Here is a 17,468-nt window from a genome sequence, read left to right on the forward strand (position 1 = left end):
GTAACGTCCTTAATAGTAACATAACTCCTTGCTACTCTGACAGTAGAAATATAATTCATCACTTACTCCTTGTAGCTTAAAGGTCCTACTACTTAGCTTTGATCATGTTTCTATTGCTTAAAAACTTTCGTTAGATCTGTTTCATAAAGAATTATATTTTAAACCTTAGTCACTTACTTCAGCACTTCACGGTATGGCTGTAAGTTAATTTTTCCAGAATTATTTCCATAATGTTCTACTTTATATGTCCTATTAACCACTGGCAAAAGGAAATGCTTTGTAATTCCTTACGTCTGTGTTTTTATGACTTTTTATTTGACTAGAATGCCACTGTCTCCACCCTCCATCTCCCACTGCTGAAATCCCTACTTATTCTCCAAAGCCTTTTCCTTCAGGAGTATTTTTAGGCTATATTCAATAAGGCATGCTATCCTCCTCTGAACTCACATACGATGTTATTAACACCTCTTCTCTGATATCTCTTATCTGTTGTCTTATTCTGTAGTCTTTCAGCACATTTTATCTTTCTTACAAGACACAAGGATTTTATAACTAAGGATATCTTATCTAAATTATTACTGTATCTTCCATCATGTCTAGCATAGTACCTTTCACAGAACAGATATATAATAAATTAATGAATATTTAAGGGCTGGCTTCATAATCTAAGCTTGACATACACAAAGTCTGTGTCTATTCAAAGTCTATTCAGCTACTTTGCACCAGTCTATACACAGAGGCAATTTATTGTGATTGTACATTCTGAGTAGTGGGAATTTACGCTGTGTCATTTAGTAATAATTTTTAGTGTCATATCTCTTGATATGAGTCTCCCTTGAATCTATCTTTTTTTTTCTTTTTAATTTTGTGTTGGTGCTTGGATTTGAACTCAGGGCATCCTCCTAAGTAGACAGATGTTCTTCCACTTGAGCAACATCTCCAGTCCTTTTGGCTTTAGTAATTTCTTGAAAGGGTCACTTGTTTATACTCCAGGTTGCCGTAAGACCATCATCTTGCTACCTAAGTCTCTCATCTAACTGGGATAACAAGCAAGCACCATCATATCCAGTTCATTTGTTGAGATGAGAGTATCACTAACTTTTTGCTTGGGCTGGTGTTAGACTACCAGTATCTGATCCTGGAACCTTTGCCTCCAAAGTACCTGGAATTACAGGTAAGTACCACTACACCCAATCTCTTTCAAATGGGCCAGAGACAATATTTGGGAGTTCATTCTGAGAAGCATTTCATTACTTAGTATAATGTCTTTGGGGAAGGATCTATAATTTATTATAACATTTATTATTTTTTATTTTCTACTGAAAAGTACTGGCTGTCATCTCAGTATGATTAAATATAGAATTGAAAACATACATCAGAAACACAAAGGTAGAGTTATGTATTTTTCATATAGTGATTTCTGTCTGTAAGTGATGCTAATGAAGATGGCTAATACAATAGGAAAATTTTGCTGTTTGGCATTGGTTGACTGATTTGAGTTGGCAGGGAGGGAAGCAGTGCCTCTTATTTTCCTTCCCTTGGTGGATAATATGCGGTCTTTATAACTGTGCTTTTCCCTCAACAAGTTCAAGTGGAAGTTATTAGAAATGAGCATGGATTCCATTGTCAGTGAAGAAAGTCTAACCAAATAAAAGGATCTTGGAGAGAAACCAAATCGGATCATTAAGAAAGAGAAAACAACTGAGTACCAGCAAGAAAAGATGATCTAGCTAGAAAGGCATAACAAAAAAGAAACCTACAATGTTCCTAGTGCCAGGAACTGGTAGCTCACACCTGTAATCCTAGCTACTGAGGATAATGAGTTCCAAGCCAGCCTGGGTAGGAAATTCCATGAGACACTTATCTCTGAATAACCATGTAAAAACCAGAAGTAGACCTGTGTCTCAAAGTGGTAGAGCACTAGCCTTGAGCAAAAAAGCTCAGAGGCAGCACCTGGGCCCTGAATTCCAGAACCACAACAGACAAAAAAAAGTTTCTGACTATACTGCTTCTAGAAAGAGGCAAGCACAAAGTATTTGAGGGCAGCTTCCAGCTCTTCTAATATTCTAGGTGTTTCAGCCACCATGAGCACTGTGCTGCTTGATTGTCTTCACCTATGGCTATCCAAATACTTTTGCCACTGGGCATGACGACTAACAGAGATAAATGGGCTAGTTTTGATCCTACATGTTTACAGGGACATACTAGCTATGAACCACGCGTGCTCTTAACTTAGATTACTTGGAATAAATACTTTACACAGTTTTTGAATATATGCTGATGACAACACTATATTCCCTTGAGTATCAAATGCAGAGAAAGCGCATGGAAGTATCTCTCTCCTGGTATTGTCTTTCTAGAATCAGTAGGAAATGAGAGACTTGTCAGGCAGTGAACTTTACAAATGTGTCTTCTTAAAACAAGCAGACTAGGAAGATTGTATAAAGTTTTTATTAATAGCACAGAATGACACACTTTTTTACTTATAGGCTTCTTAGCAGAGAACTAAAGTAATACAAAAAATAAGTTCAGTTCACTTTTCACTATTATTGCTCTGGTCCTTCAAGAAAGAACAGTGTAGGTTTTTATTTTCCTTTAGCAGCAGAAGGAGCCTCTGACAATATGGTAGAACACCATCGTTTTACAGATAAAGACCGAGGAGAAGTGTGATGACTGCCTCATAGGTATGCATTAGCAATGCTCCTAGCTTTCTGTCATGCAGCATTGCCTTACAAAATTAATAACCACCATGTAGATACACATTTTTCATATCCTTTTCTCTTGCCTTCTAATCTATTTGTAGACCATCTTCAATATCTTCATAGACACAAAATTATCTTATTGTCCAAGCAAAAGATCTCTCTACTCACAATCAAGTCAGCTTTAGGCCAATCTCCACAGGTTGGCCCTAAAGGGGAGCAGTAGAATGTTATCTATGACCTATCAGGATTCAAATAGGAAAAAAGATAATTATCATTTATATTAGCTTCTGTCACTAATGTCACCATCACCTAAGGTTTTGTGGCCTACTTTGCATTGGCTCCCTGTTTGTGTATTGCTTTACTTAATTACATTGGTTTTCAAGCTACCAATTTCCATTCAAGTAACATAATTAACTTTTAGTCCACATACAGTACAGGCTATAGAAGTGGATTCTTCCTCATTTAAATTAAGAAGAGTTTACATATTTGCTATTCATTTTCCTTTTACATTTACTTATCTAGATAGCTTTATAGCCTGGGAAGGGGATATTGAAAGTCAGCATATCTATTTTCTTCCTCTATTTCTAGAAATAGGACCATTGCAAATACAAAAACCTTACCTGGAGGTAGAAGAGAGTTAAACCTATCTGGATTATCCTGAGATGAGCTACTATTTATCTCTGCAGTTGACTGTGAATAGGTAAGGGAAACTCTCTAGTTTTATATTTTCCCTCCATTATCAATTTTCATAGTGTAGCTTTATCAAATCCACACATGCAAATGTTCCCATGCTTTATGATTTTTGATTATGGATTACTTTTGTCTTGTTCCCCTAGTATTGACAAATAGATACTAACAATCAAAATGACCTGTACTAATAGGTATTGTTTCAGTTTCCTTACCCATAGCTAATGGCTATTGTGACATCCTTCATCCAAATATTTTAATAATTTAATTTCATTTATGGTTTTAAATCACTTTCCATGCAAATCGCATAGTCATAACGATTCAGATATTTAATACTAACTGTAGGAGTCCTTATTTAAACAGTTTTTTGTTTGCATAGCATACTATTGCTTCAAGATAATATTTGCCAAGTTGAAAGTTGCAACCATGTAGGTGTAAAAGCCTGCTGAGATTTTACACACGAACAGATATCAACAGTTAAAGGAAAGAGTCTTCATGAAAAAGTCCTCTTCCTTTTTTGGCAAAGAGGTGGTTGGCACTGAATATTTGCATTGTCTATGCCTATGTGACCTAGAGTGGGTATTACCTGAGTTCCTTGGAATCCGCTTTCTACGGTCTCGGAATGCTGCACCTGATTGCAGGGCTTCTAGAAGATTATCCATCACACCAGTCTCATCACCCTCTGGAGGAAAAGAGAAATCAGAATTAATCTTGGAGCAATTAAAGTAAAACTACAGGAAAATAAAGGGGAAAAACTCCTGTCAGATTTACATAATACCCCTAAATTAAAGACATATATCTGTTTTAACATAATGGATCCTGTCAGTTTCTGGCACCACAGACTACTTTGCTTATTACGTACCATTAAGCAAAATTCATGCCAACCCCACTGTTCTTTCAACTTAAAGACCTTGTCTTTTGTATTATTGATGACATGCTCAGTATGCAAATAAACAGTAGCTGATCAGTTACTGCTGCATTCTTGTTAAGATTCTTAGAAGATATTCCTAAGCAAGAAACCACTGACCCAGCTTAATGCAATTAATGTGCAGGGTAGGATTTGATGAAGCAGAGTTACACAAGGTTAAATACTGATTGTATTAATACTTCAGCATTCAACCATCAACTGCAATCATCTCAAAAGACATTCTTTGCAAAACACATTTGCATTCAATTCTTATCTAATCCATATCCTTTACTCAGTTTGAAATGCTGAGTTTGTATAAAGAAAAGGTGTCTACATCATGTGAAAGGCCAGATTTAATTCTGGGGAAATTATCAGTCAAAGTCCTTATTTCCTTTTTTAGAATTCTTATGTGTACCTAAACTTCCTGTGGAAGAGAGCTGTTCAGAAGCCATGGGTGAAACATCCAAAAATGTTCATGGAAATGCCTGACAGCAACAGAATTTGACATATTTCACCTTATCCTTATCATTGATAGATCTGGCTATCAAACACACTCTGGAGGTTTATTCCTACATTTGTCTGAAGGTGTCAAATGTAAGAAATTCTAGGAGCATAAATGAAACAATTGATGTCCTATACAGGCAGAAGGGTTAAGAGAAGAAGGGCGGTGATGGAGAAGAAATTTTTTGTTTATTTTAGTCCAAGGTTAAATTTAAATCCTATTTTGCTTAAGGAATTAACTATGAGGTACCAGATCACAGAAAAAAAAATCACTTATGGGGCAAGGACAATCTAAAGTCTTTTTGATTATGCACTTCATTTGACTTGAGAGTTCCTCAATGTTAAAGTAATTTATCTTTCAAAGAAGACTTTCTAGAACAAGATATTGAATAAAATGAAGAGAGCCAAGCACCAGCGACTCACACCTGCATTACTAGCTACTCAAGAGGTTAAGATCTAAGGAATGCAGTTCAAAGCTAGTCTAAGCAGGGAAGTCTGTGAGACTCATTAACTCCAGCTAGCTACTAAGACAAGCTAGAAGTAGAGCTGTGGCTCCAGTGGGTAAGTTGGCAGCCTTGACCAGAAAATCCTAAAGGACAGAGCTGAAGCCTTGAATTCAAGTCCAAGAACAACAATAACAACAAAAAAAGAAAGAAAGAAAGACAAGAAAAAAAAACGGAAACACAAGTGCAAAGGTACAGCATTTGATGGCAAGAGGGAGAGTGAAAAGGAAAACCTCATTGACTAAACAGAAAAAGAGTATTTTAAACTTTGAATATGCAGGACGGTCACTGAAATTCAACACATAGAAAAGAAGAATAGAAAGGAGGTGGGCAGTAGGTGGGCATGGTGGGTGGGAATATACATGAAAGAATTAAATTTTATACAGTGAATGGTTTATTTTGTCTTTTCATCTGGAGATATGACCTGAGATCAAGCAGACAATAAAGCTAACACCATATTCCTAACTTTCCCCAGTGCCCCATGCATGTTAGTCAAGTGCTAGGGCACTGAGCCTCAGACTAGCCCTCTTTTCATGACAGCTAGGAGAAGGTGAAATGAAGAAGGTATGTGGTAGCTAAATTACAATTTTACATGTGACATTGGATTTGTCCAGCACTGTTTGATAAGCATATAATGCAGATCACAACTACAAGTGACATCTTAAATATTTTAGCAGTCATGCTAAAAGTGTGCAAAATTAATTTAATAGGTTAGGTAAATATTTAGCTAACTATATATAGGAATTAATGATACAGTTTGCATTCTTTCAATGAAACAGACTCTTAGAAATTGAATGTGTATTTCCTTTTGCATATGTTAATTTAGATTAGCTGTAATTGAGCCACATGTTGTTGTCCCGGGAAACACTGCTGTTAGAGCTAGGAAGTTACCCAATCAGATTTAGGCTTTAGAAAGACTTGCTACATCATAATTGAAGGATGGCAAGGCAGAAAGGCAGGGTTATTTCTAGATGCATAGGGTAATTAGGCAACCAATAAAGGCCTGAACTGACAGGTGAACATAAAAAACGGACAAGATGGGTATTTTGAAATTATTAATAGAGTCAAATAGGACTTAGCTAGGAATGGGAAAGTTGAAGGAAAGAGTTAAGGTGAATAAGGTTTAAGAAAATGTAATAACTTCTTTGAAATAAGAGTGGAATATCTTCTTGGAGATATCATATAAGAAGCTGGAAGTATTGGTCTAGAAATGTTGAGGCTGGGGTAGAACTAAAGATTTGAATATAATGGGAAGATGGATTAGCTAGTATATCAAAAGGAAGGGAATGGGGAAGATATACAATTCCAGAGGACCTCTACTTTTCTTTCAGAAATTGAAAATTATTTAGTACACAAGTAAAAATTGTGTATACTTAAAGTCTTTTATGTGATGTTTTAATATATGTGCACATTATGGAATGACTAAACCCAATTATGTAACATAGGCATTACGACACATGTAATTTTTTGCATGTATAAGAACACTTATAATGCACATCTTGTAACAATTTCCAAGTAGACAATATTTCTGTCTAATGGAAACAAGAATCTTTTCACCAACATGTGTCAATTTTTCCACTCCTTAAATTTACCCAACTTTTAATGGGCAGTTGAATAAGACAGAACTGCCAAGTAAAGGAGGGAATTTTTCAGAGTAAAGTCCCAACAAAAAAGAACAGTGCTAGTGATTTTTATGTAGACTTCTAAAAATGGTAGTTATAAAGACTGTAGAAAAATGAATATATTTATGCAAGTGAACAGAACAGAGTACAAAACAGGATAGATGTTTCATTAAAATTCTTTAATGGTAGTATATTGTGATTAGTCTAAAAAGATGGAAAAAACAAATATGATATAAAGTCGAGAGAAATTAAAAATAAACCTCTTCTTCATTTAGTCTGTGCCATCTGAAAACACTAAAATATTTTTCTAGATCAATGTTTCTCATCTTTTTCATTATTATTCTTTTCCCCATCCCTGGGTCTTTTCAGACACCTCCCTCACACACACACACACACCATGTTCCTCACTGTTACAATTAAATACCATAGACATATGTGTCTGTTGATTTACTGTGGTTCTTTGAAGGACTTTAAAATGACTGTAGTACATAAAATATTTTTCTGCACAGATCCCCAAGGCCCAATAGCCTCCCCCATGAGGGTGGCTCTGGGGCGAATGCATGTATTATATGGTTTTGCAAAGAACAAACAATATGAACAAAAATTGGTTTTTTAAACACTACATATAAACAAAGGAAAATTGAGTCTCAGTCCATTACTTTTAGAAGAATGAAGTGATTTTCATGCTGGAAATGTCTAATGTATAACTGGACTGAATCAAAGATTTAGAATATACTCATGAAACCATTTAATATTTCAGTGAGTCTTCTTGAAATAAAAAGACGGAAACCAACATGCTAATTTGAAAACTATTATCTGAATGCATTTCACTGAAAACTGGTTTGTGGTTGAATGGTATAAGGTTGGTAGCACACTTAAGGTCCAAGTTGAAGTTCCCACTCTTAGTTTAACATGCAGGCATCTGAATGAGACTCTACATACATCTGCTTCATTATACCTTAGCCCTAATATTAGCTCAATAGTCAACAAAAGAATGTAATCCAAATGTCTGTGTTATGTTTGAAGTGCTCCTATCCTTCCAGATTGCTAGAGTGCAGATTTAATGGCAAGAGCTCAAGCAACTTTCTTGGACTTTGAGGTAAATACACATGCTAAGGATAACAGAGTAACAGAATTTGGAGAAGGGAGATGTCATGTTAATTATGACTACATACTAGTGGTTGTTTTATGCAAGAAATTGAATCATTAACTGGGCACTATTTAGTTGGCCATGCCCATAATTATAATTAAGCAGGCTGATATTTGAGTATCAAGGTTCAAAGATACTCTTGGCAAGAAAGTCTAAGAAAACCTATCACCAGTTAAGTGGCAAGATGCAGGATCAGATGTATGGCTTAAATGGTAGAGCTCTAGCAATGAGCATAAGAGTTGAGTGAGAGAGAAACAACAAAATAATTTCTAAGTTGAATATCTTATTTAGATATTGTAAGAAGGTTTTCTGATTTAAGACTGAATTTAAACTCAAAACAATTATTTTCATTGCAAAAACTGTAGGAATATGCATAGGAAAAGTGTTTTCTTATATCATATAATAATTAGGTTACAGAGAAAAAGAATATGAAGTAGAAATTTGGTGACTCTTTTTAGCCACTAAAATGACAATGTATGGATACAGTGAAAAGTAACATTCAGAGGCCAGTTCATACTTTTCATTCTGAAATCAGTCACAGAGATTACTAAGGAGCTAGATGGACTGCACACTGACCAAGGACTTGAGTTCTGCCATCAAATCTGCATTCCAACAATCTGGAAGGATAGAAGCACTTGTGACTCATATCACTTTCTTGCTTCACCTACTATTTGTCATTCTCAAGTTGAATGCCATGCTGATCTTATATACTTCCTTAAAAAAATTTTCTTGTCAAACTGATGTACAGAGAGGTTACAGTTTCATATGTTAGGCATTGGATACATTTCTTGTACTGTTTGTTACTTCCTCCATCATTCACCCCTCCTCCCTCTCCCTTTCCCTCCCCCCACCCGAGTTGTTCAGTTCATTTACACCAAACAATTTTGGAAGTATTGCTTTTGTAGTCATTTGTATTTTTATCCTCTATCTATCGATTTCGGTATTCCCTTTCACTTTCCTAGTTCTAATACCAGTATACACGGTTTCCAATGTACTGAGATATGATACAGTGATAGTGCAGGTACAACCACAGGAAGGGATTCAAGAGGATCATCAACATTAGAAGCTACGGTTTCACATCGCATGTTGAAAGTAATTACAACAGTGATATAACAGTCGTTTCCATAACATGGAGTTCATTTCACTTAGCATCATCTTATGGATTCATAAGGGTATAGCTATTGGGCTCTTGTGATCCTCTGCTGTGACTAGCCTAAACCTTTGCTAATTATTTCCTATGATGGAGACCATAGAGTCCATGTTTCTTTGGGTCAGGCTCACTTCACTTAGTATAACTTTTTCCAATTGCTTCCATTTCCTTACGAATGGGGCAGTGTCATTCTTTCTGATAGAGGCATAAAATTCCATTGTGTGTATGTACCACATTTTCCTGATCCATTTGTCTACTGAGGGGCATCTGGGTTGGTTCCAGATTCTAGCTATGACAAATTGTGCTGTGGTGAATATTGTTGTGCTGGTGGCTTTAGTATATTCATGTTTGTGGTCTTTTGGGTAGATGCCCAAAAGTGGGGCTGCTGGGTCATAGGGGAGCTCTATGTTAAGCCTTCTAAGGAATCTCCATACCACTTTCCAGAGTGGCTGAACCAGTTTACATTCCCACCAACAATGAAGTTGGGTGCCCTTTTAGCCACATCCCCTCCAACATTTGTTATTGTTAGTTTTCTTGATATAGGACATTCTTACTGGGGTGAGATGGAATCTTAATGTTGTTTTGATTTACATTTCTTTTATGGCCAGTGATGTAGAGCAGTTTTTCATATGTCTCTTGGCCATTCTCATTTCCTCATCAGAGAAGTCTCTTTTTAAGTCTTTAGCCCACTTGTTGAAGAGGATATTGGTTCTTTGCGGTTTTGTTTTGGAGTAATGTAATTTTTTAGTTTTGCATATATTTTAGATATGAGGCCTTTGTCTGTTGTATGGCCGGTAAAGATCTTTTTCCAATTTGTGCGCTTTCTGTTTATTTTGTGAACTATGACCTTTGCCCTGCAGAAGATCTGCAGTTTGATGCAGTCCCATTTGTCCATCCTTTCTTTGATTTGTGGCATTTCTGGGTCTTCGTTAAGGAAGTTCCATCCTGTGCCAGGGAGCCCAAGTTTTTCTCCTACTCCTTCTTTTAGTGTTTTCAGGGTATCTCTTTTAATTTCGAGGTCTTTGATCCATTTGGAATTGATTTTGGTGCAGGGTGATGTATAAGGATCTAGTTTTAGTTTGTTGCAGGTGTTGAACCAGTTTTGCCAGCACCATTTGTTAAAGAGGCTATCTTTCTTCCATCCTATTTTTTTAGCTGCTTTATCAAAGATTAAGTAAGCATAGTTCTGTGGGTTCATTTCTGGGTCTTCAATTCTGTTCCATTGGTCTTCAGGCCTGTTCCAGTGCCAATACCAAGCTGTTTTTATTACTATAGCTTTATAATACAGCTTGAAGCTTTGTATTGTAATTCCTCCAGCACTGTTCTTTCTGCTTAGGATTGTTTGTGCTATTTGTGGTCTTTTATTGTTCCATATGAATTTCTGGATTGCTTCCTTTATTTCATTAAAAAATGGTGTTGGGATTGAGATTCCATCTCACCCCAGCAAGAATGTCATATATCAAGAAAACTAATGATAACAATTGTTGGAGGGGATGTGGCCAAAAGGGAACCCTACTTCATTGTTGGTGGGAATGTAAACTGGTTCAGCCACTCTGGCAAGCGGTATGGAGATTCCTCAGAAGGCTCAATATAGAACTCCCCTATGACCCAGCAGCCCCACTATTGGGTATCTATCCAAAAGCCCACAAACAAAATCACAGTAATGCCACCAGCACAACAATGTTCATCGCAGCACAATTTGTCATAGTGAGAATCTGGAACCAACCCAGATGCCCCTCCATAGATGAATGGATCAGGAAAATGTGGTACATATACACAATGGAATTTTATGCCTCTATCAGAAATAATGACATTGTTCCATTTGTAAGGAAATGGAAGGACTTGGAAAAAGTTATACTAAGTGAAGTGAGCCAGACCCAAAGAAACATGGACTCTATGGCCTTCCTTATTGGGAATAATTAGTACAGGTTTAGGCAAGCCATAGCAGAGCATCACAAGGCCCAATAGCTATACCCTTATGAACACATAAGATGAGGCTAAGTGAAATGAACTCCATGTTATGGAAACAATTGTTATATCACAGTTGTAACTACTTTCAACGTCCTATGTGTATGTGTAGTTTCTATTATTGATGATGTTCTTGTATCACCTTCCTATGGTTGTACCTACACTATCTCTGTAATCTTATCTGAGTATATTGGAAACTGTGTTTACTGGTATTGGAAGTAGGAAATTCAAAGGGAATACCAAATTTGAGAGGCACAGGGTAAAAAAAGAGAAATAACTACAAAAGCAATACTTGCAAAACTGGTGTAAGTGAACTGAACACCTCGGGGGGGGGGGGAGAGGGAAAGGGGGGGAGGGAGGGGGGCATGAGGGACAAGGTAACAAACAGGACAAGAAATGTATCCAATGCCCAACGTATGAAACTGTAACCTCTCTGTACATCAGTTTGATAATAAAAATTTGAAAAAAAAAACAATACACTAAAACAAATTGATAAAGAATATGCTCTATTTCATGCCAGAGAAAAGCAATTACTTAATAAATATCTAAGTATTGGACTGTAAAAAAAATGGTGTTGGGATATTAATGGATATTGCATTGAATTTGTAGATAACCTTTGGCAATATTGCCATTTTTGATTATATTAATCCTCCCAATCCAGGAGCATGGGAGGTTTTTCCATTTCTTTAGTTCTGCCTTTATTTCATTCTTCATGTTTTTAAATTTCTCATCATAGAGTTATTTCACTTCTTTGGTTAAGGTTATTCCTACGTATCTTACGTTTTTTTGTAGCTATTGCAAAAGGAGTTGCTTTCCTGATTTCAGCCTCGACGTTCAGGTCATTAGCATATAGAAGGGCCATTGATTTTTGAGGGTCCATTTTATATCCTTCTACTTTGCCTAAGTTTTGGATTAGTTCTAGTAGCTTGGGAGTAGACTTTATGGGGTTCTTTAGGTATAGGATCTTGTCATCTGGGAAGAGAGAAAGTTTAACTTCATCTTTTCCTATTTGGATCCCCTTTATATTTTCTTCTTGCCTAATTGCTCTGGCTAGGAATTCTATGTTGAAGAGAAGGGAAGAGAGTGGACATCCCTGTCTTGCTCCTGATTTTAAAGGGAATGGCGTTAGCTTTTCACTGTTTAGAATTATGCTTGCTGTTGGTTTGTCATAAACTGCCTTTATTATTTTCAGGAGTGTACCCTGGAATACCAGCTTTTCCAGGGCTTTTAGCATAAATCGGTGCTGGATTTTATCGAATGTCTTTTCCGCATCCAGAGATATAACCATGTGGTTCTTTACCTTGCTCCGGTTGATGTGGTGGATTACATTAATTGACTTGCATATATTGAACCAACTTTGCATCCCTGGGATGAATCCAGTTTGATCATGTTGTATGATTTTTTTGATGACCTGTTGAAGTCGATTGGCCAGAATTTTGTTGAGAATTTTTGCATCTATGTTCATCAGGGAAATAGGTCTATAGTTCTCTTTCCGTGATGAGTCCCTGCCTGGTTTTGGGATGAGGGTTATACTGGCTCCATAGAATGTGTCTGGTAGTGAACTTTCTCTTTCAATTTCATTGAAGAGTTTGAGAAATATTGGTGTGAGATCTTATACACTTTTTATTTGTGCCATGCTGACTTAATTCACCCTCCAAAAAGTGTGGACATGCTAATGATTAAACTTAGCACCAGGTAATTTAATATTTTTCTGCTATCCTTTTATGCAAGACTATTTTCTGATGGTTGGCATACATTTATATTGATGCAGTTCTCTATGGCTTTCTCTTTTTGTGTGTATTTCCAAATTCTTTTTAAATAGCAACAATGTTGGATAACACAATACCTCCAATCCAGGGTAAAAGGTAGGTTTGTCCACTTTAAAGAGGTAAATGTCACTCAGGTTTGCTTTCTGCCCAGTGTAACATATTAGGGTTTCTTAAGCTGTGAGGGGACATCCACAGTGATGCAAATTCACTGGGTATGTACTGTCCATCTGAGCTCAACTTTGTGTCACCCTACAGGAGCTGGGGGTCAAGCAAAAGCAATATAAACCTGAGAACATGAAGCTTACAACTGTGAGCTGTACTGTGACTAGTAGAGTTCACATCTCTGACTCAGATGTTTTGTGTCTCCTCCCACCTGCATGAAACTGGGGCAGGTTAACTTGGTTAGCATGAAAGTAAGTTACTATTACTGACTTTTCATACTTTTTGAAACTTAAAAAAAAACTTTTTCAAAAAAAAAACTTTTTCTCCTTTCTTTATTACATGTTCATTACAATCATCCTTACTCTTCTAGGGACTTAAGTGCCTCGTGTCTTGGATCTTTCCTTTACAATGACTGCTCTCTAGTTCACGAGGCTTTAAGAATAACTAACTTAAAGATAATTCTAGTTCAGTATCCCTTACCTAAAAAGCTTGTAATTAGAATGTTTCAGATTTCAGAGTAGTTGAATTTTACACTATTTTAATTAACTTTACCAACTGAGCATTCCTAATCAAAAACCCAAATGTTTTAATTTTTCTGATTTTGGAGCATTTCTAATTACAGATTTTCAGATGCGGGATATTCAGTCTATACTAGCTCATGACTACTGTCCTAGTTAGCTATTCAATGGGCATAGTATTATAGTTCAAGCCCAGCTCAGGCAGGAAAGCCCATGAGATTATTATCTTCAATTAATCAGCAAAAAGCTGGAAGTGGCAGTGTGGCTCAAATATTAGAATTCCAAGCCTGAGCAGCAAATTTAAAGGTTAGTATCCCAGGCCCTGAGTTCAAGCACCAGTACTGGTGTTAAAAAAGAAAAAACAAAAACCAAAAAAATGACAAAACAAAATAAATTGATCAAATGGCTTTCTGATTTCCCAAATGTACAATTAAAGATTTCTGCAAAGGTTGCTCAGACCTGAAAAAGAAGTTTACTATCAACAAGTCATGTATTAGGTGACTGAAACAAATTGCTTCTTCCTAAATTTAGGCCACCCACCTTTCTACATGAGGCAATATTCACAGATTAATTTTAAAACTTAAGTTATGTTCTCTAAAGAATTGAGAAGCTTAAAAATATTTCATGCAATGAATAGGGCTTAAGCCTTAGGAAATATTGAATTTCTATAGTACTTATTATCATAAGTCTACTTAAATGGCCAAGAAATACAATACAAAAAGCAAACCCTAATAAATGATTCAAATGGGTATATGTGTAAAAATGTTATAAATATTGACATGCACACATCTTATGTGTTCTGTGGAGAAATTTTGACAATGCTTATACCCACATAACTGACTGATAGCTGTGAGTGATGATAAAATGTCAAGGAAATTTCATCTTAAAATAGAAGCCAAGATCACAAGGTCTCTGAGGAAAACATTGTACTTAAACTTTCTACCTCATGAATAGTTTTTGTGGCCTACCTAGCTTCTTCCATAAGATGGGATTTTACAGTATCCCATCCACCTAACTATGAATGAAGGATTTCTTCCAGCCTAAACTGGATCAAGAAACATGTCTTACAACAATACAGTTTCAACTTACCCACTTAAGCCAGTAAACCATGCCCTAGAAGGCAGATGTAACAAGAAAATCCCCTCACCTTTCAGACAGTGACTCTGTCCCATGGGCTAGACCTAGAGAGGGACATGGTACTCCAAGCCACTTACACTTAAATAAAAATTGTGCTGAAAAGTTATTGTCATTTTCATCCTAATGATGACCTGACTTCTATTGTAATGAAAAATTATTGTATTCCTACCAAAATTTGCTATCACATTCAATCTGTTTCCTGTCTAGCCAGAACACTCTCACCAACTACCCGGAATATCCACTAAACTAACCACCACAATCAAGATATTGAGCATTTTATCACTCTCTCTTTTGTCCCCTTCACTAAGGCAATTTTTATCTGATTTTTATAATCTTATGTTTGTTTTACCTATTAATAGCATGTCAAGATGATTTTGAAATAAAGCTCACATCCTGCCTCATGAACCATGAGGAGAAAAACAGAGTTGAAAGATGTAGAGGTTATTTACCATAGTCAAGATATGGAGTCAGCCCAGATACATCTCCATGGACAAAAGGATCAAGAAAATGTGGTATATATTGAATTCTACTCATTCATCAGAAAGAATGGTATTGTACCATTAGTGTGGAAATAGATTTGTAAAAACAATATTAAGGCAAAGTAAGCCAGACCCAGAGAAGCATAGATTGAATGCTTTTCCTCATTTATGATAGCTTAAAAGTGCCAATAATTCTATAAGTAAACACGCTGGGTCATAAGCAAGGGGTTGCAAATGAATTAACCAAAGTAGAATAGACTCTATGGAGGGTGCAAATAGTGTAATTATTTTAAAAGACTAAATCAAAGCTCAACAAAATAAGTACCAGAACAGGTGTTTGAAAGAGGGTAGAGTGGAGAGGAGGGGAGATGGGTAGAAGAAGGGAAAATTGGTGAGAATTAAGGCAAGAATTGATTGCAAATACTACAGAATTGAGAAATATAAGGGAAGAGGAGGGTCCAGAGGTGACAAAGACCAAGATGCATTGTTCATATTAATTTCTTTGTCAAATGGCAAAAATTCAATATATAACCTATAATTAGGATAAGTAAGAGAAATGGTAGGTTGGATGGGGTGAGTGAGAATGTTGAATGGGTGACATTGATCAAGATTCACCATATTCATAAACTGCTTTGGTGAACGGCAGCACCTTTGTACAATTATGTAAATATAATAAATATATTCATAAGTAATGATGTAGGGGTTACAGTGGTAAGATCAGGGCAAAGTTTGAAATTGACTTGTATTATCAAAGTAAGAAGTTCGAATATTCTTCAAGATATTCTAAAAGCCACAGTTAGATATAGCATGATGAAAGTGGCATTTAAGATCAGCCTCATAGGAGGTCAAGCAAACAATTACACAAAGAATAGAATTTAATTCAGTGTGACAAATATTATCCTGCGTATAACCTTGAGCAAAGTAGGATGATCAATTTTGGTATTATTGGTTTAAAAAAGACTAAGGAGAAAGTAAAATTGTCTTTGTGACCAAGGTCATTGGCAGTATTAATGGAGGTTAACAGGATAAGAAGGCAGTGACAAGTGGAATGCAAGAAAAATCAGTGTTACGTTCAGTCTCTTATGCACTATCTATCATAGTCCAGATTAAGAACATGGTACAATATGTATGGATTGGTTCATGACACAGAATTAGAAGACTGTTCACTTATCAAAGAAGGAAAAAAAATTTCTTCTCTGAGAATCCACCAAAAAAGAAAAAAATGAAAGACCAGGGCTGAGAAATATCTGTTATAATTTAACATAGACCAACAGGATATAATAAGTAAAAGGCTACCTCAATATGGGGAAATAATACACTGTGATATAAGATTAATATCTATAGGATAAAAGGAATCAGAATACCACACATAAGACAGAAGTAAGAGAACCAAACATTGATTATGTCAACAGACATATTTCTGTACAACTTGTACTATAGTGCATAAGAATCCACAGAAAGTGTTTATCTGATAGGAGGGTTTTTTGAGGGCTGTTTTTGTGGATTAATTGGAACTGAATTAATACTCATTGGGAAACCAACAAATGACAACTAAGCTAATAGTTTGTGAAGTTATTTATGGCCAGAAAATGTATAAGAAAATCAAGTTGTTTCAAAGTGATTAAAGGGGGTATAAGTAGAAACCATAGTGTTCTAAGGGATAGATAATCCTGCCAAAACCAGAAAAGAGGAACGAGGCTACAGAAGCTCAGAGGCAATGACTAGAAACTATAGGTTGCATCACAGGTCAAGTAGTAATTACATTATGCAGTAGCTAAAAAATTGTAATCAATAAAGAAAAATATCACATTCCTAAACTGAGGCCATACCCAGTGAGATGCATCAAAAAACCTAAATTAAATCCAGAACAGTTAAAGTTAAAATTATAGGAGAAAAATGTTCCTTAGATAGTTCACTCATTCTATTACCTCAATTCTTTAGCAGAACAGGTAACTAAGAGATTTCTATAGCAAAATAAATAATCAAATTCCAAATAAATTTCTGAGCAAATACCACTTTTCTGAATTATTGTAACTTCAGGTTAAAGTATTAGGTACATATTATCATGAAGTAATATTATATGCTGGGGTCACAAAATAAGTGCATATTACATCCACCCCAAAACGATGAATGATTAATTGATTTTGCTCCAAATATCTACCTATCTAGAATTGGTTAGGGAAAAGGAGTTAGCGAATTAACTTTCTCTGACT

The 17,468-nt window shown here is 35.9% G+C and overlaps 1 protein-coding gene across 1 annotated transcript in view; it reads right to left on the reverse strand.

Moving 5' to 3' along the window:
* The window catches only part of Diaph2 (diaphanous related formin 2), an 826,225-nt gene that overhangs the window by 185,185 nt on the left and 623,572 nt on the right, over positions 1-17,468 (reverse strand). The window contains exon 28 of the mRNA XM_048336944.1: positions 3,976-4,071. Coding sequence (XP_048192901.1) covers positions 3,976-4,071 — 96 coding nt within the window. The remainder of the gene's footprint in view (positions 1-3,975; positions 4,072-17,468) is intronic.

This window comes from Perognathus longimembris, chromosome 28 (genome assembly GCF_023159225.1).
Source record: "Perognathus longimembris pacificus isolate PPM17 chromosome 28, ASM2315922v1, whole genome shotgun sequence".
NCBI classification, from domain to species: domain Eukaryota; kingdom Metazoa; phylum Chordata; class Mammalia; order Rodentia; family Heteromyidae; genus Perognathus; species Perognathus longimembris.